Source organism: Patella vulgata, chromosome 4 (assembly GCF_932274485.2).
Source record: "Patella vulgata chromosome 4, xgPatVulg1.2, whole genome shotgun sequence".
NCBI classification, from domain to species: domain Eukaryota; kingdom Metazoa; phylum Mollusca; class Gastropoda; family Patellidae; genus Patella; species Patella vulgata.
This window is the reverse complement of record NC_065882.2, coordinates 19351223-19377483: the sequence shown is the minus strand read 5'-3', so window position 1 is coordinate 19377483 and position 26261 is coordinate 19351223. Positions and strand designations below refer to the sequence as shown.

Here is a 26261-nt window from a genome sequence, read left to right as displayed (position 1 = left end):
CTATTCGTAAGTGGACTGGTGCGAAGTAAACTGCATCCTCTATCGCTTTGAATCTTATTCTCTCTATTAAGAAAATAATTTGTCCACTGTACCTAAATGAAAGAAACCTTAACCTTTCTCGAAATTAAAACAAAAATGCTTTAATTTTAAAATAACATATCGAACAATCACTAGACTAGATTGAGTGCTAAACATTATTAAGAAAAGTGTTCATCTAAACCTGTCCATTTCCAAATGCTTGTCGGTATTCGGAAAGGACATCCGGTTTTAATAAACAACTGTATGTACAACCCAATCGTCAATAGACCTAGCCAAATAAAAAGCCACAAGCTACCAGTGTAGCACCATGGGCCTTTCTGTCTGACGTGGAGAGCAGACACGAACTAAAACCGGTCGCCACATCCTACGTACGACCCATGCATCTTTTCTTACTACATATTTCTGTAGCCTTGTGATCGTCTAGAATTTGTCTCCAGCTGTCTTTGCTTCTGCTTCACGTTGTGTATTTACTTTTTACTGTTTGCTTAAGACGTTTGTCTTCCTCAGTTATAACAATGCAACAGTTCGTTTTTACATTTTATATAGCATAGCCGAATACATGTATACAAGCATAGCACAGATTACAATACTAGCTAAAACCATTTCTCCAACCTAGACAGCCGCTTGGCTGTTCGACAGTATCACTCGAATCCTTGTACAGGTTAAATATTAAACCCATCTGATACGATGAGTCGAAAAATTGAGGTTACTTTTATATTTATAGTTTCATTGATACCAGGCTAATCACCATAATCGCCAGTTTATTAAAAAAATTTATCGACATTTGATATACATTTTAGACACGAAAATGTGTTTTGCACATCGAACATTTTTAATTAAATAGGTGTGACTTTAACTCCAATAAAAGAATAAATCCCTGTTTTCACTGGTTCTCGGATAAAAGAAAGCGAAAAGAAATGAAATGGGGTTTAACGTCCTACTGTTCTGCTCCTATACTGGGCTAATGAAGACGGGCATACGCCATACAGTGTGCTATGAGGGAAATTTTGCCCGGGCAGCGGCACTATCGCCTACTCTTATATCGAATTCCAACTGCCAAGGGATCTTTTACGTGCATTCCAATGTTTCCACGGGATCTCGGTCCTGCATCACTGACAGGGATCGAACACCCGACCTCCAGGCTAGCGAGCCAGCGCCTAACCCACCTAGCCACCGTGGCTCCCGATAAAAGAAAGCAGCTTTAATCATGAACAGCAAGCGCCAAAATCTATTTGAATTTGGCCACCGTTGACAAATGATCGCCAAAGCAGTTAGTAGGGATTATGTAGCTCTTTGCGAGTGTTTCCCTTAATTTTTCGTTGGTTTATGTGGTAACCACGACGATTCGATACCGTTTGTAAACTTTGCCAAGGGGAAATTAAAACAGAGTAATAACCTGCAAAATTGCATTACTCCATTCCATGGAAAACAACAAAACAGAAAGGATAGTTGTAAGTTGCTGCTGTGTATGCCTCCGAGTTAAAGACAGTTTTTCAAGCACACAGAACTTCCTACATTTCCTTTGAACGATGATAAAGGGCTCTGAAGACTGTTTGAATACCAGTCACACAAGTTTGCCGCGAGTGTGAATTGTATAAAGGGATGTGATAATATCGATAATATTGTGTGACTCAACATCCAATGTAGTAGTCTGACAAGAACCGAGATGACGATAAGGATGATGTGTGCCATGTCAAAGCGCTAAACATTAAATATAAAGTCCTCCGTCCAGCTACTAAATCGCCCATTTTCTATAAATAAATACACTGGAAACTAGTTTTAGAATCTTGTAGACGAGTGTGGCATGAGCACCAAACAATCTCGCTCTGTTAGCAAGAATTAGACGCATTCATCATCCCTATCATCAGTGGATGTCTTACAGCGAACAAACAACGTAGCGAGTTTCTATATGCGTTAAAATATTCAATATATGAGAAAAACCAACTAGGACAAATTATCACACCAGATGAAGGTTCACCGGTAAAAAACCCACCTAAATTGAATCCATTTGCATTTAATTTGAAAATTCCTTTTCGAGTCCTGGATAAAATAAATTATATTACAGTTTCTTCTTTGATATGGAGTTAGAAGGATTTCCGTGTTACTCGACGTCACTCAAAGATTAAACAGGATGAAATCAAGCGATGGAACTATACCGTGAGTATAATGATATCGTTAATGAAACGGATGAGCATTACCATAAATTGATCAAGAAAGAATGTAGGGGTTAACGTCCTATTGTTCTACACTAACCGGAAAAGGAAGGACAAACGCCATGTCGTGTTCTATAAGGGACATTTTGCCCAGCCAGCTGCGCTATGGCCTGCTCATATTTGAAACTATCAGGTGTTCTTTAATGTGTATACGGGACCTCGGGTTTTCGCTCCATTCCAACGACTAGGCACTGTGCCTACATAACTGATAAGGGGAAACGACACCGATAAACTTTCTGTCTTTACCTGGAGCGAACCTGAGATCTCCTGGTAAGCGAGCAAGCGCCTAACACACTGACTCATCGCGGTTACAAAATGATGTAAACTAACCCTAACATATTTCAGGTTTATCAAAGTAACGTAGGAAGGGTTAACACATCTTTTTGTAGAATCATATAATTGCTTATTATTTAATCATAAATGATTTAATTAACGTTACCAGTAGGAGATATGCTAAAGGGGAATTCCGATCGTTGCTCTATTTATCTTATATTCATGATCTACTATTAAAATGAACCAGTCGATGTACATATTGCCGAATAAATGAATAAGCCGGCCGTGGCGATAAAGGGACGGGCAGTGTGGGGGGGGGGCTAGAATAAAAATTAGAATATCGCATTTTCTGCTATCAGAAGAGCAGAGAGTGTTTCTGCAAATTGGCAATAGTGGCTTACCCTTGTTAATGGCGGAGGGCCTGGCAAGGTAAAGCGTCTCGTCGTTAGGGCAGGAAAAGCCGGGGTCCTTTGTACACATTTGGCATGTACGCAAAAGAACATTTGGCAGTTAAAATTATATTGCTGTACGGACTAAATTTCCCACACAACACATTGCCTTCTTTAGCCCGGATGGCGCAAAACAGGACGTTGAATCCCAGTTATTCTGTGACGGGAGTATGACCTAGTTTAGGTTATGATTATGTAGGTGTACTGTTGGGTTAAATGTAAACAAATCTTTACCTGATTCGATGTCGTCTTTAGATGAAGCACTCCGCCATAAACACAAGGCGACTTTTGCGTAAGTAAATGTCATTATGAGCAATGGAATCACATAAAACACAACAAACATAAATAATATGTTAATTTTTTCCTGTAATTTGTTCCACCACGGACCACATATTATAACCTTTCCAGTGGGTGCATACGCCTTTAAAGTCGTCATGGCAACCAAATCTGGAATAGCAACCCCCAAAGATACAATCCAAATGACAACCATAATCCTTCTGGAACGTAGAGAAGTTTGTCGAAACCACAAAGGTCTACATATTGCCATCCACCTTTCCAAAGAAATGGCAGTCAAAGTTAATACTGATACAAATACTGACACTTTCTGAAATGGATAAAAAAAAAGTGAATGAAATGCAAAAAAAAAAAAAAAAAAAAAAAAAGTGAGTGAAATGCTCAAGTGTATAACACCAAAATTCAATCCTTTGTAAAAGCAATGCATAAATGTTCTATTAATTTATATTGTGACTGATGATTATAGTTACAATGTTTTGAAATATAAATGCTCAAGATACAAGCGGTTGCCATGCAAGATACGCCCACATTTTGCAAGAGATGGATAGAGAACGATCTAAAAAAATGTGATTTTTTTTTTACAATCAGGAGTCATAATATGCACGAATATCGACAGGAACTGAGATGGTTTGTATTTAAACATATATTTTAAGTTTCATCCAAATCGGACACAACCTTGGTATTACATACTTTTACACTATTTGCGTACAAAGAGCAGCCAATTAGTTGGGCAGGTCCGGTCCGGTTTTCACGAAATTCGAACTCAACAATTATTAGGATGTAACGGTGATTAATTTAAACGTTTTTCTTTTTTATTAAATCGGATAAGAATTATGAACTCTAGAGGGACCACAAGCTAAAAACCTGATTTTTCGTACAATCAGGGGCCATAATCCAGGTCAGATATGCCCGAATGTCGAAAATAACCGTTAAGTTAAATTAAATACCAATGAAAACAATCTTTTTGGGATATTATATTAAGAACGTCCTCTTGAGAGTCACACCCGCATCGTTTCAAATGTTAAGCTATTTGCATTTGCGAAGACGGAAACTGAAATAGTTAATGAGAAATAGTTCTGAGTTATTGTTGAATGTAAATTTTTATAGTTCAAAAGTGCACTCCATATTTTAGTTATAGAGTCTGTAATAAGGTTTTATTAATTTTAAAAGTAAATGTTTAACACTTAAATCGCTATGTGTAAACGGCATTTTGCGATTTTGTTTTGAAACTATTCGCTTGCAAAGCCTGGAAATACTTCTAAACATAAATCAGGGCTTTTAATCCAAATCTTTGGGATATAAACATGTCAAGTTTTATCAAAATCGGATAAAAATTGTGACTTTTAGAAGTCCACAACCTTGGTATTACATAATTTTACACTATGTGCGTACAAAGAGCAGCCATTTTGTCGGGAAAAATCGGTCCGATTTTCACGAAATGTAAACTCAACCATCATTAGGGTGTAACGGTGATATATTCGATATATATTTAAATCGTATAACAAATTGTGACTTCGAAGCGGGACCACAGGCTAAAAGCGCGATTTTTCGTACAATCAGGGGCCATAACCCAGGAAGTTACGGTCCGATATGCGCGAGTAGATAATAGGAAGTGTACGTTTAGATCTATGATTTAAATAGTAACGCTTTAGTAATTCCAAGGAACGACCTATCCGAATGATTTTAGCTTCCACCTTGGGCAACACAACTGATGAAGTCTGTTTGATCGGAGGTTACGTGAGGGAACACGTATTTGCATAAGGTTGGATAGGTATTTTGGTGCTAAGCCATTTACACACTGATAAGTCAAGGACAGAATTTTGAAGATGATTCTTTTATTTATTGGCAGCCAATGGAGTGATTTCAGAACAGGAGTTATATGAGAGTATTTAGATGATCTGATAACAATTCGATGGTCAAAATCATTTACGGGGTTATGCTGGTTATAAAAATGAAATGGGGTTTAACGTCCTACTGTTCTGCTCCTAAACTGGGCTAATGAAGACAGGTTAATTTGATACCAAACATGTGGTGGTCAATGGTGGCGAACACACATACATCTCTGATTTTATTTATACAAGTTAAACTAAACATATTAAGATATTCGGGTTAATCCCTATACTGACAAAAACGCAAACAAAATAAAAATAAATCCAGTTATGGGTATTTCGTAAAATTCAAATGGTCGTGTTTGGTTTTCTTTTATGATTATACCACTGATAATATTAATTTTCTTTTTATTTGACATGCTATATTTTCACTTAGCCTTTTTATACGTCCACATTCATACCCATTTTTTCTTTGTGTCTGTGTGTTTTGCCTACAGGCCACGAATCTTAAGGTATGAACTTTGAACTTGGGATGTGTATTCCTTATTGCCTAAGGGCGACAACTGCATGTCCCGACCCCAGGGGCAGAGCCACGCCCAATTTTTGTGTTTGTCGTTTACAGGCCGCAATTCTGATAGGATCAGCTTGGTACTTGGCATATGTATTCCTGATAGCCAAAGGGCGTCCAGATTTTGGCGAATGCCCCGACTCCCAGGGCCGGAGCCACGCCCAATTTTTTCCTTTAGCGCCCGAAAGTCACAATTCTGAATGGATTATCTTGGTATACTTATTCCTTATACTCTAAGGACAGCAACTAGTGATGTTGATGCAACCCCCCTCCTCCAAACCCCCTGCGCCCCCACCCCTTGGGGCAGTTTCACACCCACGTTTTTGTTAATATTTTGTCTGAAAATTTGGCAATGCCTAGCCTCCTTTGCCTCTTGTCATATTACAGCCATTTCATATTTCATTCTCTTCATTTTAAAAAGTGTCATATCAGTCAAAGCAGGAATGTGGGCGTATATTGCAGCTTTAGCGATGCTCTCGTAACTTTTTGGGGGATTCTGAAAGAATTGTGTAAGCTAAAATTACTTAGGTACTTTGAATAATCATCTGTTTTATGTCGCGTTATGGTTGATAACTAAAATATATAGCGTGCTTTAAGAGCTCATATGTTCCTAAGGGTTATTTCGGAGATTGTATTATCAGCCTTAAAATAAAATATTGCCTAACTTTGAGCTTTTGGATCTCTTTGTGGTCGCTTGTCATCGTCTAAATATAACGAGTGATGAACACTAAAATAGGAGCAATCGCCTAGTTTCAGAGTACGAAACAAAAAGAAATTTTAATTTGTTGCCAAATGATTAGGTAACCAGGCATGCGTTCACCCCATTGATTAACCATATATATGTTATATATTATAAATACTCATCCAAAACTCTTCTCTGATATTTGCCTACAAAAAAAACCCCCAAAACGTTGAACGAAAGCCATTTCTTAACTGAGAACACCGCCATTACTAACATTTATACAGGTCACAATTCTATGGAATATAATTACTGGCTATTAGTGAGCGACGTTTCGACTAGGCTTCTCTAGTCATCAAGCCTAGTCGAAACGTCGCTCAGTAATTGTATTCCAAAGAATTGTGACCTGTATACTCTAGTTCAATTACTAAATGCCATTGAAACACTTTAATAACATTTAACTGTTTTTTCCAACTTAAGGGAAGAGTGAAAAGATGAACCAATTAACACATGGTCGTTTCATTTTCAACATACATGTACTTCCGTCTTTGGCAAGCTTTAACATTAATTGATCAAATATAACTAAACGTGTACGCAATGTCATTTCTTATTAATTTGATCATGGGGTGAATAACAAGAAGTGTTGTTTTTTTCTCGAATGACGTAAAGCTACCCCTGTAAACTGGCGCTATAGTCACGTTGACTTCATAGAATAGGTGGCTTCGGTCAATATTAACACTCCCACTCCCTTGGTCAATTGCACGCACAATTACACTACTTTATCACTTTAGTGGTTAAGAATAAAAATTTCCTCGTTATTACTGTATTTATGACTTTCGATTACTCATAAATAACACTAGATCATTGAAGTAATTCCTGTGCTTGTTTATTATCCATTTCCCAATAAAAGACTGCCTTAACCCTATTTAACATACAATGTTCTATTATTATGTTGACTTAACCCTATTTATTATACAATGTTAAAATAAAAGGCCCTAACCCCGAATACTGTGGTAAGGAATAACCTCTTCCATATACCTTATATAATAACCACAATAGATGATATTTCTTTACATCTATTCAGCGACCCATGGTTTTTATTTTTTTTTCCGCCTTCCATACCGTTGTTTTCAGCATTTTTAAAAGAACCTTTTGTTATGTAAACACTTATAATTGATACTCTCGAGGGTATTTTACGGGGAGTGATGAGGAATCACGTGCTTTTCCAATCAAAATTCCAAGGTCACAATTTATATTCATTACTCCTGTCAGTGTAAATTCCGATATGGTTGATGAAGATAACGGCATCCATATTGGTATTACAGATATCCTACCCCGCGCATTACTGGGTTATTTGGGCGCCCCCTAACCTTACTGTGTTTATCAGAGCTTCGACGTATAATACACAATAAGAGACCACCTTTTAGGATGTATGAATTGTCAAAAAGGATACTTTCACTACCCTGGCTCTGTTTTCCAATCAATGATTACCAGTAAAGAGGAAGGTCAGGGCTAATGAAGTCGGGCAACACAAATATATATATATAGCATTGCTTCTCTACCAAGCAGGGACAGATGAAGGAATTGTGGGATTCAGAGTTTTATTTGTCATGCTATTTTCCATCAATTCCTTTCTTTACACCGTGTAAGTTATTTTAACCAAGAAAAGTAATCTGCAAATATATAACACAGCGAAAATCAAAATTGGTTCCGTCTATAAAGTGATCACCGGATTGTAGACGAATTCAAGAAAACTATGGATTTTTGTTTTATTTGTCCGAATAACTTATTGTTAACTCGATTTTAATCAACTGGAGAGAACAGGTTTTAGTGTGTTACTGTTCAATTACTAAATGCCACTCAAAGAAGTTCTCACGCACATCGATATGGAGATGAGGTAATCAAATTAGCTAACAGTGTAGGTTAAACTGAAAGGAAGTATTATATAAAATGTAATAATTTTATTTTATTATTGCAATGTCGTGACATGTCGCTTTGATCAAATACTTGTTATTATATTATGGATATATCTGTGGCTTTTTTTTACTTCATATATATACCTGGATATACTTGGGATTTTATCTACATGTTAGTTAGCGATATCACTTCGGTCGAACCGGACGTTATGTTATTTTGCTTGATAAAGACCAGAGTATCAACGTCGAAACGTTGCATGTTAATAAAACTAGTAATTGTTATTCCATAAATAAGTCTTTAGTGTGAGTGAGAATTTAAATAAAACGATTTTAAAAATTGGTTCTCCGAGAAGGCAAGGAACACTCCATGTAACACATTATTTTTTACAAACAGATAAAGACTTCCAAAGACCATATCGCTTTAAAAAAAAAGAAAAAGAAATATATGACTAAAAAGTATTGGCAATATATACATCTAACTATTTGGTATCCTAATGCATCATAACCATTAATTTTACCTAACCTGCACTAGTTAAATTACGCTTCTTGCTTCTAGGGCTTTCCTGCCTCCAATTAACTTATAACTCGTCTCGTCTATACGAAAAAGTATGGAAGATCAAACAGCTCTTTAATCGGTGTTCTTAGTCCTTAACTCTTATTTCTTCATTTGTTGTCGAATATCAACATTTGAAAACTAAAATTAACATTTGTATCTTAAAATCAACATTTGTTTTACAAATTAGACATTTGTCATATCAGATTTCTAAAATGTATTGCAATTGTATTTCAATATAAAGATAAAATTTATTTTAGAAAATCAAAAATAAGCCTACATTTACATTTCACCAGAGTAATGCAACGCAAAACAAATCTAGAATAAAAAATTTTTAAATACAAATCTCCAATTACAAATCTTGCAAAACATTTCTTCAATAACATTTCTCCAAAGAGTGATTAATCTCTTCTAAATCATGTAATCAAGAATGTGCAAGGGAATAAGTAATATATTGAAAGAGGGAGGGATAAATAAATACTTTCTGTTTATGCATTACACGATAACCCGTATTTTAACTTTTAAATCCCCCCCCCCCACTAACTTAATAGTATTTAGCGTCATCCAACTACTACCTTTTTCAAGCTATGTAAATTTAAATTTGCCAGAATATAATTTACATTTCTGAAAAAGTAAATGAAACATCTTTTCAGTGGTAATCTGTGTGATATCTGGAATGACAATACATGTAATATGTATTAAATGAGGAGGGGGGGGGGATATTTAACGTCAAATACGGGCCATAATGTAAAATACAAGATATCGGGATGCATATCATTAAAAAGGTGCGAATACATTTTCAAAATTTACATTTCTGAAAAAGTAAATGAAACATCTTTTCAGTGGTAATATGTGTGATATCTGGAATGACAATACATGTAATATGTATTAAATGAGGAGGGGGGGGGGATATTTAACGTCAAATACGGGCCATAATGTAAAATACAAGATATCGGGATGCATATCATTAAAAAGGTGCGAATACATTTTCAAAATTGTAAAATATTTTCTTACATATTCATATTTACGTACCTTGTTAAAGCAGATATAATTTGGAACGTCTGAACTCTATTTAGTGAGGAGAAGGGGTATTTAAAAGTCAAAATACGCGTCTTAATACGAAATTCCATTTATCGTAAAATGCTTCATCGGAAAGTATTTGTCTATCGCTCTTTGAATATACGAGTATTAGCTATTTTACTGGCACATTCATGATTACATGATTTAGAAGGCCCTCTTTAGTTTGTCCAAAGAAATATGTCGCTATCAAATAACAACCTAATTACTAAAAATAGACTACTTTCAATTTATTTTATTTTATCAGATTAACAATTTGTATTTAGAGATTTGTATTTCGAAATTTGTTCAAGATTTGCTTTCCGTTGTATGTCTATGATAAAATGTAATGTAGATTATTTTTTTGATTTACTAAAATAAATTCTTTTTTTATATTAAAGATACAAAATGGGGGATAAGATAAAGAGCTGGCAGTTCTCACTATAATAGTTAAAAACTAGATAATGTAATGGCAATTTGCTGAAAATTTCAGTCAAATTGATTCACTATGAACCGAGAATTAAGCTATTGAAATTTCGGCCTAGCCCCGATCATCATTACTAAAGTCTGTACGATAAAAGAAACCCCAACATAGTCTCGATCATCAATTTCATGATTAAATTTTGAATGGAAGTCGAGCAGCAAATGTGATCACAATCCAGTAAATATCGATGCCATCGAGAATTGAATATGGTCTAGATAAGTTAATTAATGTCTAATTAATAATTTAGATAACATTTCAGGCCTAAAGAAAGACCTGCAATTGGCAGATTTATGTTTAAAATAAAATTAAATTAAACAAAAATACATTTTACAAATCTGATATGACAAATGTATAAATAATGATTTTAAGATACAAATGTTAATTTTAGTGCACAAATGTCGAAATACGACAACAAGTGAAGAAATAAGATTTAAGGGCTATGAATTAAGAACACTGAATAAAGAGCTGTTTGGTCTTCCATAAGAAAGCATATATATATATATATATATATATATATACAAACACGGTTCACTGTCACCATAAAACCCATTAATTCACAGACATGGCTATATATTTTTAAATATATACTAATTAAGCATGTGCTCACAAGGATCACAATTGTAGCCTTTTTGGGAGATCATGTGGAATGCTATGTGTGTTGGCATTGTTACTGAATTTGATGTTGACAATATTTATTACTACCCCCCCCCCCCGCCAAATTCCCCCGCACGCACACGCACACACATCTATTGCTGCAGCTGCAGTACCCATTACGTCAACTTGTACGATACAGTTATATATACCGTCATCGAGTATAACCAATGCGTTTGCTTGTTAAATAATACTCTACAATAGACGACAGGAACACTTTTGTTTTTCAAGTGTTCTTAGAAGTGGATTGACGACAGATTGAGTAGCTGACACAAATATGCCACAGACACAAGAACCACCAATCTTCGTCTATTTCAATCATGTCTATTTTCTAGCATCCGCATAGTACCTTCCTTGTCGCAAATTGCTTTTGGCATCAGCTTCGAGGTTTTATAGAAAATGTTCGGATTTAATTTCATTGTTTCCGAGAACAGGACACAAGCTTTTATAAAAGCAGGTTTTACAAAAAAAATTATGACGTTCTGGGTAAATAAATGCTGGAGTCGGTTTTAGGTCATTGCTTGCTCTTATAACCACCTTTTCACACTGAAGTATGTGAATTACCTTTGGAAAAAAATCTATAAATCTCCACATAATTTATCATCATGTTTATAAAATATTTTTTATTTGATCGATTGTGAAATTGTTATAGTCCATTGTGCTACACCCATATCTTTCAGTATCCAAACCTTATAACATGGACAGTCGCCCTAAACACCACGTTTTAATCATGATCCACAAGAGAATACGAACATGAACGTAATAGACTTGGGAGATACATGTACTTAAGTCATAGGATGTCGTGTTCTCGAAGTGCATTTTACATTGACTGCCAACAATGTAGGATATCGAGTGAGATAGGATAAAGTATATTATAGAATAGACGAAGTAAATCTATTACTAAGTCTTGATATAATAATGTTGTAAGAAAAATCCCTTCCTTTTACTACGCTATAAACACCGTTATACACAATGTAATTATGATACTAATGTATACCCCAAATATATCTTTTCCTGGTACGTTACTCACTACTTCAATCTGATGACATAATATATGTTTCATGTTGTAATACAGTATAAGTCAAAATACACACGAAACAAAATTGTAGCCTGCTTTTGAACTGGGTTTTCGTTACATTAAATACGGCGAACTATCCTAAAACAAGAGAATGAAAGAGAGGCAGAAATGGGGTCCATATTGGTACACTGGTACAACTTTATTTCAATAATTCTTTAGCGGTGGGAGGAAACCTGGGTATCCAGAGAAACCCCAGGAGGTTGGGTAGGCGATTCAAGTCCTTGCCACGTGCAAGCTTAAATCAGTGACCGTCCCAATAATCTACCACCAACTGACTACTTTCTAATTCCACAAACAGCCGATGTCGATTTCATTGGACTTAAATAAGCCGATGTTTAGTAAGAAGAAAATATGTCTTCCTTGAATATGTTATGTCTAGATTAAGACAATTTTGATATAAAATCGATTTTGTGTCCAATTGTCAACAAAATAAGCCAAAATTTAACTAAAACAAGCAGGATCCCAGCATGAAGTCATCGCAGCCATCATCAAATTGTGACGCCATGTCAAAAAGCTATATTATGTAGACTTCCACGGAGTTCTACAAAGTTTTGAGAATATCCATTCAGAACCTTATCCTGAATCTCTAACGGTCAAAATGTGAACAGCCAGATAACTCGTTCAAACGCGTCTAGTTTCAACGACATGTGTCTGTGACGCGCACAAAAGTTCATAAATTTAAAAGTAAGCGTGAAACAAGATATTAAGACTTCGAAATATTATGAATATTAATATGGACCGCCCCAATGAACAATAACGGAATAAATAAATTATCCGTTATCGGGCATATGGCACAATGGCTTAAATCTTAATTTGAATTCTGTCTACAAGGGACCAAGGTTTTTCGTCCCACCAAACAAAGGGACACATTGCTTGTCAGACCCTTTGTCCTGCACCACTGACAAGGCGAAACCACCAGCGGGCAATGAAGAGGAACTTCCTCGACGAACACCGGAAGTGAACCTGAGACCTGCTGAGCTAGCCAATGGCTTAATCACTGAGCCACGGCTGTCCCTATCTGGCCTGTAAAGTGTTTTCCTGTATTCTGACCACTCGAATACCACGGCCGCCGCTCTTTCACGAGTGATTATTGGTAGTAGACTTGTCAGCTGAATTTCATGCCCGTGGAAAATATTCGTGACATAGACAACCGACAGAATGGAAAATGGAGCTTTCTCGAGAGTCAATCACACGTATAATCTACGTCTTTTGAGACAGCTTCCTTGATCACATTTCATTAACCACAAAAATAGGCAATTTATATTCGCAGAAGGAACAATACAAAACGTAAAACAGTTTTCATCTTGAATAATTCCTGTATCTCACAGCATCGTTCTATAGTTCGTTGAAAACTGATTTATACGAACATTCTATCCTATAAATACTCGATCTTCAGATAATATATCAAATTAACGGCATTATTGTCATGTCAATATTTAATATAGTATATCATCTATATTATCGAAACATAGCTCTTAATAAATGGCAAAAACCACGACGACCACCACCATTTTGAAGGTTGTCCTTACAAGATTTCGATAGAGTCCGCCCCTTTAGTTGGGGCAAACAGTCCAGCATGCTCGAAAGGTGGCAGAGATAAAGCTCTTAATAAGTGAATACCACTTCCATTTTAAAGTTGTCCTTACAAGGTTTCGATAGAGTTCATTCTCGTTGGATGGACCGAACAATCCCAGCATGTTTGAAAGGTGACAGATGCAGTCACTCGACGAAAAGCGTTAGAGGGCGTATGGCTCTATTTTTTGGAACCTTGAAATAGACAAAAATGGTTCTAAAAGCACATATTAATGTAACATGAATGTATGTAAAGTGATCTATATTCAATTTAAAAAAAAATTGTACTTTCTAATCAATTATGTTCGGTGAAATACGTGAACAGTTCAAATTGAACGGCAGTCGTTTACGCCTGCTTAGTGCATTCTACACGTTTTTAAAACTATTATTTTGTCGTTTGTGAATTAGCCTTTACTTATAATTACTTCCACATTGTGTTCTAGGATATGTTTTATTTATTCATTACAAAATGGCACCCGAAACCATAGGCTACACGACTCTTGTACTGATTATAAAATGTTAATTGTGTCTTAAATATTGGACATTAGTATCATATAGATTCACGGAAAGATATTATGGAATATATTGAGTTAGAGACTCCGCTCCTTTAATGAATTCTGAAATTGAATTGGATTCCTCTTTATCATTAGTCGAACAATCCCAGCAGACTTGCAATATAACACCCATATGTAAATATTTAACAGAAGAGCTGTCGACACAGATATTTTTTGTTGACATTTTTTGTGGTTATTTGCAATCAAGGTATGTTCAATCTTCCTGAACACCAAAAACTACTTGGTCATTAATATATTGATTGTTTGTATACCTACTCTTCTCTTTGCTAGTCACATCCCTACTAGTATAGGAGGGCATGCTGTGTACATCTCTTTTTTAAGGATAATCCGGCCCTTTCCTGTTCTGTGCGTTGGATCCCTTTTTCTGGATAGTCTAATGCACGATACCAATCGGTTAGGGAAGCCGCGGTGGCTCGGTGGGTAAGATAGTGACTCACTAACCTGGAGGCAGCGTGTTCGATCCCGGTGTGACAAAGTAGCCTATAGTCGTTCGGATAGGATGCAAACCCGAGGTACTGTGTATACATTAAAAATTCCTATATGTCCGGGTAAAATTTCCCTCATAGCGCACTTCATGGCGTATGCCCGTCTTCATTAGCCCAGCATTTCATTTCCTTTTTATATGCAATCGGTTAGAAAATGCCACTTTCAGATTTCAAATAATAATTTAAGAACAGATGGTACGAGATTCAAATTTAACATTTTATTTGCCATTTTTAAACACAACACATTTCTAGCATGCTGCAATGCCATAAACCTCCTTTTCCAACCAAAAAATACCATATTTCGAGAAATTTACTAGCACTAAACGACTCTTAGAAAAGACGCTACCGAGAGAGAATATCACGTATTTTTGCCCATATCATGTTTTTTGTTATTTACTCTTACCTGTGATTATTTAAGGGCACGAAATTGGAGAGGCTATTATAAGAAAACACCATATGGGAGCCATTGTCCTTCTAACTTTTATATACGGACTGCATGCACCGATTCATGGCGAAGCGAATATATTAATGGAATTGTTATTATACAGTTAACATTGAAGTTCTTGACAGACTGGACTTTCTTTTGTTTTTGTTTTATATAAAAATCTACGTTGGGCGGTATTGGGAGTTCTTAACAAACAAGTTAAATAACAAGGATATACCTGGATTGTTCACTTGATGTACATTGTGTTGGCGGGCTTATATGTAGTTTAATTTGAAATTGGCGTGTTATCCCGTTTATACGTTAAAATAAGATTTATTTTGATTAAAGTAGATGATCGTTTATCCCACGAGAAGTTTTTGATGGAAATAGATCTGTCTTCTTTTAGATTATCAATTTTCTCTTAACGTTGTTTAATTTGATAAATGTTATTGTCCCTGTCTTTGTACTTAGTAATTCAAAACGAAAAAATAATGAGACTTGAATTAATGAAGTTCATAAATGTTTTATTTATAATGACGACTGTACCTTCTTATTTCAACAAGAAAGGACACTTAAAATGATATCGGTTAATCATCCAGTGGTTTTTAGAAATCACAGGATTGTATGACTTTATCAAAGTCCACTGTAATATTATTTTATTCACCACGTTTTGTGCAATGTAGCGCTGTGATTGCCGACGGGTGCCATTAAAAACCATTTCATTTCAATAGTTTATTAAATATTGCATAAATAAAAACCCCAACACAATTGATATGGAAAGCAATCTCTAGTTTGTACACATATAGCACGACGTTTCGAGAATATGTGTATAAACCAGTGATTGTTTTCCATATAATTTGTGTTGTGTATTTTTATGTGTTCAATCGCTAAATGCAACTCAAGGATTACATTGCATAAATACATAGTGATATCGGGATTAACAGAAAAGATTGACCAGGAGCCCAAAATATGTCAGATCATGTAAGGTCCTTTTGTTTTTTTTATACAAGCGGTAGTTATGCATTGAACCGGATTGCGATTTGTTTGAGAAATTGCTGTCGGACAAGAGACATGTCAAAGTTCTAAATACAATGTTCGTGCATATTGGCAGAAAAGTAGGACCTTAAGCGCCATTTGATTTCATCCTTATCGACTAACCCAGTTCCGATGAGCGGGTTATTTCTGGTAAGATTATTGCACAGAAGCATGGTGTACAGCGTAACATCAACAGTGCATTTGCCTTCAGGTGATTCCTATTTGTTTAATGAATTCATATTCACCAGATGGCTGCAGCAGGCAAGGATGTGGTCACAAAGACCTGGTTAATAATTGTGGAACAGATCTGAATTTGGCACAAAAGCGTAATGGTTTTAGATATCGAACGAGACAAACCGAACTATATATTTTCTCTACGATGCGTAGCCATTAGAACTATTTAACGGAGATAAACTAAATTAATCACTTTCTACTTTTCTCCATGTTAGATAAACTAAATTAATCACTTTCTACTTTTCTCCATGTTGTCTAGTCATTATGTATTTTTAAAGGAGGTACATTTTGGCGATCAGAAAGATGGCCCTGGGGAGTGGTGTATCTCTTTTACTGCGCCCAATGTGTGTAAGATTGTTAATGTGAAACAAATCCATCAAGTTTTGAAAATCCAAATCCGATCAAGATTGCATATGCATGCAGACAGGCAGATCGCTCGGGTTTGAATTTGAATAATTTTCTTTTATAATCCAAATACCCATGAAGCGTTTTTAAATATTAAAGCAAGAAAGTGAAGAGCGCACATTTCTAGGCAATATCACGCGCGGTATATATTTGGTTAACAAATTATCCACCGACAGTAAATATACTAGCGTCTCTTCTTAAGTGCGATTTCAACCTAGAAACGACACTTGTATATTGATACATTTTGTTATCCACTTGAAGCAGATTTGCTCACAATAGAATTGAGATAAAATTTTAGCACGAACATGAGCTTAATATTCTGAATTAGTGAAAAATGGTATCGCGTCAGATGTGTCCCAAGAAAATTTCATGAACGAGGTTGTAAAATATGCGAATTACACGAAGCATTGGCGTCTCTATAAAGGCAACGTTATATTATTACACTCGAGAACACAAGTAAGCTTATTTAACTAACGTCATCTCTTGCGATATACTTCAAGCTGTCTTCAGTTTGTACCTTCATCCAATTTTATAGTTATCGCCATGTTTAAGGCAATGCGAATACTGGCGTCAAGTGATTGTTCGCGCTAAGATGAAACCTGTTTGAAGGGCGGAAAGACAGAAAAATACTATTTTTGTGCGTAGATGTATCGAGTAAGTGATTGAGAGGATCTTGAAAACCCGTTCAAAGTTACTGGCCTATTAAACCTTGAAGATCAAGAAGTGAATCTTATGATAAATATTGACAACAACCGCGGCAACACGGGATGTAGACAAAAGAAAAAAAAATAATAGAGAGGAATACAAAAAAAGAGTGATCGAACAATTTGTTCACCCTTTTCTAACACTCGTTTTCGCCACTGACCATAATTTCCCTAATATACAAAGTGAGATACATATAATTAATTATAATCTATTCCTTTACCAAGACATAACTATTCTAAAGCGCATCCTATATGCAAGTTAGTAACATTAGATATATTGACCCTTTGATTGAACAGATGTCTCTACTGGTAGCGATGTGTTTACTCAAGACATGATAAACTCTTATTATAATCTGACTGTGGACAAATGTAGACATTATTTGTTGATATTTCATTCCATATATGAATACATGTTGATTAATAATATCTGATAAAGATGATATATAATTCCCTCTGTATTTACGTGTGCATAACAGTTCGATATGTATATATAATCATTAACGCACCTGCATGTATATGTATGATAATGTATTCTGTAAACTTATGTTTCTGGTGATGATCCCAATAATTAATATCGTGAATAGGCGTCCAGATCCACGATGAAGCCAATAACATAAACAACCACATCATGTAACACTAATCACTCTTAATTTCTGGCAACACATGGTTAATTTGCAAATCACACTGTCTAGCAAAATATGTGAAAAATAGTTTCTCTTGTTTTCCTAAAACACCCTTACAATTTCGGGTTATAGCCAGGTGAAATGAAATGGGGTTTTTAACGTCCTACTGTTCTGCTCCTATACTGGGCTAATGAAGACGGGCATACGCCATACAGTGTGCAATGAGGAAAATATTGCCCGGGTAGCGGCACCATCGCCTACTCTTATATCGAATTCCAACTGCCAAGGGATCTTTTACGTGCATTCCAATGTATACACGGGACCACGGTTTTTCGTCTCATCCGAAGGATTAGACAGCTGTCCTTGTCAGGACCTCCGTCCCGCATCACTGACAAGGGGGTACCACGCCGGAAAATCTGGATGAACTTTCTCGGCCAATGCAGGGATCGAACACCCGACCTCCAGGCTTGCGAGCTAGCGTCTTACCCACTTAGCCAGGTACTCTCTGAAGTAATCTGCTTATTCTGTATGGGGCAGAGGTATTCAGCTCTTATACAATACAAGAACCCTCCTGCATAGCAGATGTTTGTTGGAATCTCAAACCAGGAACTCGCGGAAAGAAGCAAACAAAACAGTCTTATTATGCACAGAGAAATATAATGGTGCTATGTATTGTGTATTTGATGCATTATTTAACGATAAATTTGACAATAAATAATTATTGTGTCGTTATGGTTGTTACAAATATGGAGATACTCATCTACCCGTGTAACACAGCTAGTTATGCTAAGTTCCAACAGCCGTGTGATGAGTTCCGGTAGGATTTTCCCTATTGAGTCAACGATCTGGTACGTGCCGATACGTTGGGATACCATCAACACGATTACTACGACTGACGCCAATATATAAGACCTGATAGGATCACCACGATTAAAACCGCGATTTCAATCGCAGCACGACTCGTGATAGTGGAAACCTAGCATTATCTACACATCCTGAATCGTGCAACACAGCTAGTTATCTACAGTCGCTGAATCGTGGTTGACAACCCATTGTCAATGATCACAAGATCTTTTAATAAAGGTAACGAACTGCTGACGGCTACGTCTTATAAATATCAGCGTAAATACATATTTATTATTCACAGATCTGTCGCTCTGTGTTTGTTGAAAAGATTGACGACCATTGCTTGCCAGATATTTGAAATTGATCATTATTGAGGTATAGTTGTTGTTTTGGATAAACTAAGAGCATACCCGACGCTGATAATCAGAACAGAAAAAAATGATGTTTCTTTGACAATACATAACGTTAAAGTACGAATTACGTTATGTTAGAGCCCCATAAACTATTTTTGACATCACACGATCAAAATAGCCCAAAAGAGTCTTTCTCAGTTGATTTGATGTGCACGCAAACTTATGGAGAATTCCTTCCTAATCCCACAAAAACCGATATCACCGAATTTAGATAGAATCGTGACTTAAATACCTTAAAATCATTTATTTTGTATTTACTATTTTCAATACGAATTGTTCTATAGTTTAATTGGATAATCCCCATCAAAGTATGGCTAAATTTGGTTTTCCAATGAATGTACATATTAATTTACTTCTTAGACGGCGTTTTTGTGTAGCATGGATATTGAGTTAATGCTCATACATGAATAGGGTTGATCAGAATATTCAACATATAAATGACAGTCAGGTACCTATTATTGTGACTGATAAATCGTATTTTTTTAGCACGTAAATTGACAATAAAAATCCTCCATTTAGTAGTTTGATCGATGAATTGTTTCCGTCATACGAGTTAACTTTCTATCTAACTGTCATGTTGTCTCTCAAGAGTCCTCACTCTTCAATTTCCTCTAGATAATTGTGGTATACGGTGGTTGAACATTGGTGCTGATAACTAACTGTTCAAGGTTATCCGAAACGTCCGATAACATGTTTTATCACCCAATAGCACATTCTACAGTAGATATCGCTTGTCTGATAAATTTCATATTTTACTTAAGGAGATATCGCTTTACATAAATTTGATTGGTCAATTTAAAAAGGAACTACTTTTCTTTTATCAAAAAAACCCCTACTTTTATTTAGTTTATATTTCAACACGACTACCATTGATGCTTTTCACTCTAGTGACAAAGTTTCAGTAGACCTTTCTGGACAAGGAATACCAGATCAATATATAGGACTTTGCACCGCGGGACTTGCTGTTAAAAGATGACGTATCACTACGCCGTAATGTAATCAGGTTCCGTAAAATAAAATCTATGCCAAATATATTGGCAAATATATTTATTTGAGTGTGTAAGAAAGGCGGGGAACAAAAAAAAAGACTCGTAGGAGATTCTTTATTTATCCCTGATTCCGAATGCACCAAAACGACCAGTCTGTAGCGTTTTGTCACGTGTCTTCGTAATATTAGAAATAGGCATTACAAGTGAGCAGTATATTCAAGCATTCAAATATGGATTCGCTGATTTTATTCAGGCGTGCCGACAGTGTAAAACGAAGAGAAAGATTTTAGAAAGTGCTCTGATCAATGATTATATATTTTATAATTATATATCCATGGATTTTACATCAAATCATTTCGTTTTTCAAACTAGCCATCAAGAGAGTACATTTGTCCTCTTAAGATACACGGAGAGAATTTCGGTACTAATATGGCATATTCTTATTTCACTCATACCCTTTGCTTCGAGTTACCCAAAACAAAAACTTACAGTGAAACTCTTTGACAAATGTGGCGATTTAAACTATCCCCCGTTTTTTCTCGTTCTACCGACACAAGGTTATCTAACACCCAACTCAACTTGAAGAACCAGGTGATTAGCATAGCAAAGCCATCTTTTGGTGTTAGAAAGCAGCCCTTGCTTCCACATGCTCGCTTATTGGCAAGCACCCTGCACACATGATACAGTAGTACAATTATGTAGCTAAACGACTAAAACAATGTAACAACAACGATACTTACAGCATTTTGGTTAATCTTCGGGAAATTTTGCGAGATAAATATCCGAAAATTGATCAAATAAAATTACATATAAAATATACTATTCAAAAAAAGTAGGGGATATTTGATTTTGGGGGCATAATACTAAAATATGCAAATGACTACGAAAAAAGTCACTATAGAACCTAACAGAAGAAACATTTCCAGTTACATATGACGCCCAAACGCACCAATAGCTACCGCATGGAATGCAGGTGATGCTTGGGATCATCATGGGGGTCCAACCCAAGATTTGCACGACTCTGACTTTGAATGTTACAGTCATTGTGGCATTGAATTCCAGGGTGGAAACATCAGTTTAATTGTTTTAGTGACCAGAAAACAAATTTTGATATGCGTCGGCTTACCCAAAATGAAAGGTTACGTGCCCTTGGCATGCTACAGATCGGCACAACACAGGCGGTTGTGGCGCGGACGATGAATGTTTCTCAGTCTGTCATAAGCAGGCTATGGTCCAGATACCGTGATACACAATCTGTACAGGACAGACCACGCTCAGGTCGACCAAGGGCGACAACTCAAGCCCAGGATCGATTTATCCGTACCTTGGCCTTGAGAAATCGTGTCATCACAGCAAATCAGATCAGCGCTCGTCTTCAAACAGACACTGGTGTGAGAGTGAGTGGCCAGACGATTCGGAATCGACTGCATAGGGGTCACCTTCGCGCCCGACGTCCTCGCGTGATCCCTTGTTTGAGAGATCATCACATTCAGGCAAGACGTCGTTGGTGTAGGGATCGTCAACACTGGGATAATCGACGCTGGAGCAATGTGATGTTTTCAGATGAGTCAAGGTTCACTGTTGATTTTTTGGACAGACGTAGGAGGGTGTGGCGTCGTCGAAACGAGCGCTTCCAAGACGTTAACGTCATCAGACATGATCGATTTGGGGGTGGTTCTGTTATGGTGTGGGGAGGCATCACTGTTGCTGGAAGAACGGCTTTACATGTTGTTGCAGGGCGTGTTACAGGCCAGTACTACCGGGACAACATCTTGGCAGTCCATGTTGTGCCGTTCGCACGACGTCATGGCCGCCGTTTCATCTTCCAGGATGACAACGCAAGATGTCACAGGGCCAGGATCGTTACAGGTTACCTCCAACAACAGAACATCACCACATTACCTTGGCCAGCACTGAGTCCCGACCTCTCCCCCATCGAGCATGTCTGGGACATGCTTGGACAGAGGTTACGTCAACGTCAACAACGTCCTGCCAATGTCCAAGAACTTGCTGCTGCGTTGCAACAGGAATGGGACAATCTGGACCAAAATGACCTTAGACGTCTCATTAGGAGTATGCCACGTCGGATCAATGCTTGTTTGGCAAACAGAGGAGGATTTACCCGTTACTGACTTGGTTGTGATGCTGTGGTAACTTTGCTGTTTGACCCCGGGTATCATTTTACCCTTATAATGGTCAGTCTGTGCCTTACTTAGTCTAACGATCATTTGGAATAAATCGATGAATGTGAACTTCATTTCATTTTGTCATTTGTTTCTTCGTCAGTTTCATTAGGTGACTTTAATAACACTTAAAAATCAAATATCCCCTACTTTTTTTGAATAGTATATATGGAATTAATAGATCAACTGTTATGCCCTCGTCACGCAGAATGATTATGAAAACAAGTTAATCATTCTAGTAGTAGCATATCTGTCACGCTATTTTCAACATAGACAATTTGTATTAATTAAAATTTCCCTAGTTTGGAAGTACAGAGGGAAATTATTGTATTAACGATACCAGTATAAATCACTGACATGTGATCTGCGGCAGTTAAAAAATAATTCATTCTCGAATTGTCAACAACAATTGATCACATTTATTGTTTATACCAATTATGATTGTTAAAGTACCCGCAATGATTTTCTTTAGCGTTCGAGTATATCTCCAGTGACGATTATTGCATTGGATTCGAACCCAGCTTCCAGAGCATTTTTGATCAAGTCACCCCTGTTTATGTGTGTCTGTGGGTCGCCTACAGGGCACAATTCTTTATGGATTGTCTTAAAACTTTACATACTTATTCCTTATACCATAAGGATGATCCCTATTTTGGTGCATGCCCGACCCCCAGGGACAGAGCCATACCCATTTTTTATATTTGTTTGATTGCCATATCATATTGAAACTTTGGATAGTTATTCCTTATACCCCAAGGATCACCCCTATTGTTTTTGGTGCATGCCCAACCCCCAGGGGCAGAGCCACGCCCATTTTCTCTTTGCGTGTCCGTGTGTCGCCTACAGGCCGCAATTCTTTGTGGATCGTCTTGAAAAACTGTTCATACTTATTTCTTATACCCTAATGATTACCTCTATTATTTTTAGTGCATGCCTGATCGCCTTCAGACCGCAATTCTTTTGAAACTTTGCATACCTATTCCTTATACCCTAAGGATGATCATATTGTTTTTGGTGAATGCCCTTTTGAAACTTTGCATAACTATTCCTTATACCCTAAGGATGATCCTATTGTTTTTGGTGAATGTACTTTTAGCCTAAGGACGGCAACTATTGATTTTGGTGTAAGTCCCGGCTCCTAGGGACAGAGCCACGCCCAATTTTTGTGTTTATCGTATTTTGGCCGTATTGCTTATAACCTAAAGGCGGCAACTATTGATTTTGATGCATGCCCAGGCCCAAGGGGCAGAGCCAAGCCTATGTTTTTGTGTTATGGATTATCTTGGAACTTAGTATACTTATTCATTATACCCTAAGGACGGCAGCTATTGATTTTGGAAAATGGTCCTTCCCCCTTGGGCGGTGCCACACCCACCTTTTGTTAATATTTTGTCTGCAAATAATCTACAGGTTGCATCCGTATTATCCATCATAAGGTTGTACCTATTTATATTGGTCCATGTCCAACCCCCTGGGACAGAGCCACGCTCAATTTCTGCAGTTGTGTACAGGCTGGATTTCTGATTCTGAATGTTTCATCTTGGAACTTGGCATATTTATTCCTTATACCGTGAGAATAGCAACTATTTATTTTGGTGCATGTCCCGAGCCCACACGCACTTTATTTTAAAAAGTACCATATGAATCAAAGCAGGAATGTGCACGTATATTGCAGCGATAGCGATGCTCTCGTTATTGCTGGTTTTCCCGGCCGGCGAGGTCGTCGTTGATGGATAAAAGTGTAACACTTGTGTTATTCTTTCTAATCGAGATTCAGTTTAATATACTATTCAAAAAAAGTAGGGGATATTTGATTTTGGGGGCATAATACTAAAATATGCAAATGACTATAGAACCTAACAGAAGAAACATTTCCAGTTACATGTGACGCCCAAACGCACCAATAGCTACCGCATGGAATGCAGGTGATGCTTGGGATCATCATGGGGGTCCAACCCAAGATTTGCACGACTCTGACTTTGAATGTTACAGTCATTGTGGCATTGAATTCCAGGGTCGAAACATCAGTTTAATTGTTTTAGTGACCAGAAAACAAATTTTGATATGCGTCGGCTTACCCAAAATGAAAGGTTACGTGCCCTTGGCATGCTACAGATCGGCACAACACAGGCGGTTGTGGCGCGGACGATGAATGTTTCTCAGTCTGTCATAAGCAGGCTATGGTCCAGATACCGTGATACACAATCTGTACAGGACAGACCATGCTCAGGTCGACAACTCAAGCCCAGGATCGATTTATCCGTACCTTGGCCTTGAGAAATCGTGTCATCACAGCAAATCAGATCAGCGCTCGTCTTCAAACAGACACTGGTGTGAGAGTGAGTGGTCAGACGATTCGGAATCGACTGCATAGGGGTCACCTTCGCGCCCGACGTCCTCGCGTGATCCCTTGTTTGAGAGATCACATTCAGGCAAGACGTCGTTGGTGTAGGGATCGTCAACACTGGGATAATCGACGCTGGAGCAATGTGATGTTTTCAGATGAGTCAAGGTTCACTGTTGATTTTTTGGACAGACGTAGGAGGGTGTGGCGTCGTCGAAACGAGCGCTTCCAAGACGTTAACGTCATCAGACATGATCGATTTGGGGGTGGTTCTGTTATGGTGTGGGGAGGCATCACTGTTGCTGGAAGAACGGCTTTACATGTTGTTGCAGGGCGTGTTACAGGCCAGTACTACCGGGACAACATCTTGGCAGTCCATGTTGTGCCGTTCGCACGACGTCATGGCCGCCGTTTCATCTTCCAGGATGACAACGCAAGATGTCACAGGGCCAGGATCGTTACAGGTTACCTCCAACAACAGAACATCACCACATTACCTTGGCCAGCACTGAGTCCCGACCTCTCCCCCATCGAGCATGTCTGGGACATGCTTGGACAGAGGTTACGTCAACGTCAACAACGTCCTGCCAATGTCCAAGAACTTGCTGCTGCGTTGCAACAGGAATGGGACAATCGTGACCAAAATGACCTTAGACGTCTCATTAGGAGTATGCCACGTCGGATCAATGCTTGTTTGGCAAACAGAGGAGGATTTGGTTGTGATGCTGTGGTAACTTTGCTGTTTGACCCCGGGTATCATTTTACCCTTATAATGGTCAGTCTGTGCCTTACTTAGTCTAACGATCATTTGGAATAAATCTATGAATGTGAACTTCATTTCATTTTGTCATTTGTTTCTTCGTCAGTTTCATTAGGTGACTTTAATAACACTTAAAAATCAAATATCCCCTACTTTTTTTGAATAGTATATGTATTTCATCTTTAGCACTATTTTGATGTCATTGTAAATAGCGGTGAGAAGTAAATTGTGTAGCACCATGAGTCTTTCTGTCTGACGTGGAGAGCGTCTATGGGAAACCGGTCGCCACATCCTACATACGACCCATGCATCTATTCTTACTACATATTTCTGTAGCCTTGTGATCGTCTAGAATTTGTTTCTAGCTGTCTTTACTTCTGCTTCACGTTGTGTATTTACTTCTTCCAGTTTCTTAAGACGTTTGTCTTACCAGGAATAATAATGCATAGTTCGCTTGTACATTTTATATAGCATATAACTGAATACAGGTATACAAGCATAGTACAAATTACAATACTATATAGCTAAAACCACTTCTCCACCCTATCGGCTGTCTAGGAACTCAGATGTACCCTCGATCTCTGGAA

General features: G+C 37.3%; 1 protein-coding gene across 3 annotated transcripts in view; it reads right to left on the bottom strand.

The window, feature by feature from the left end:
- LOC126818937 (orexin receptor type 2) overlaps positions 1–26261 on the bottom strand; it is a 115062-nt gene that overhangs the window by 56067 nt on the left and 32734 nt on the right. For all 3 annotated transcript variants that reach the window (XM_050546637.1, XM_050546638.1, XM_050546639.1), the window contains exon 2: positions 3209–3578. In XM_050546637.1, the coding sequence (XP_050402594.1) occupies positions 3209–3578 (370 nt within the window). The remainder of the gene's footprint in view (positions 1–3208; positions 3579–26261) is intronic.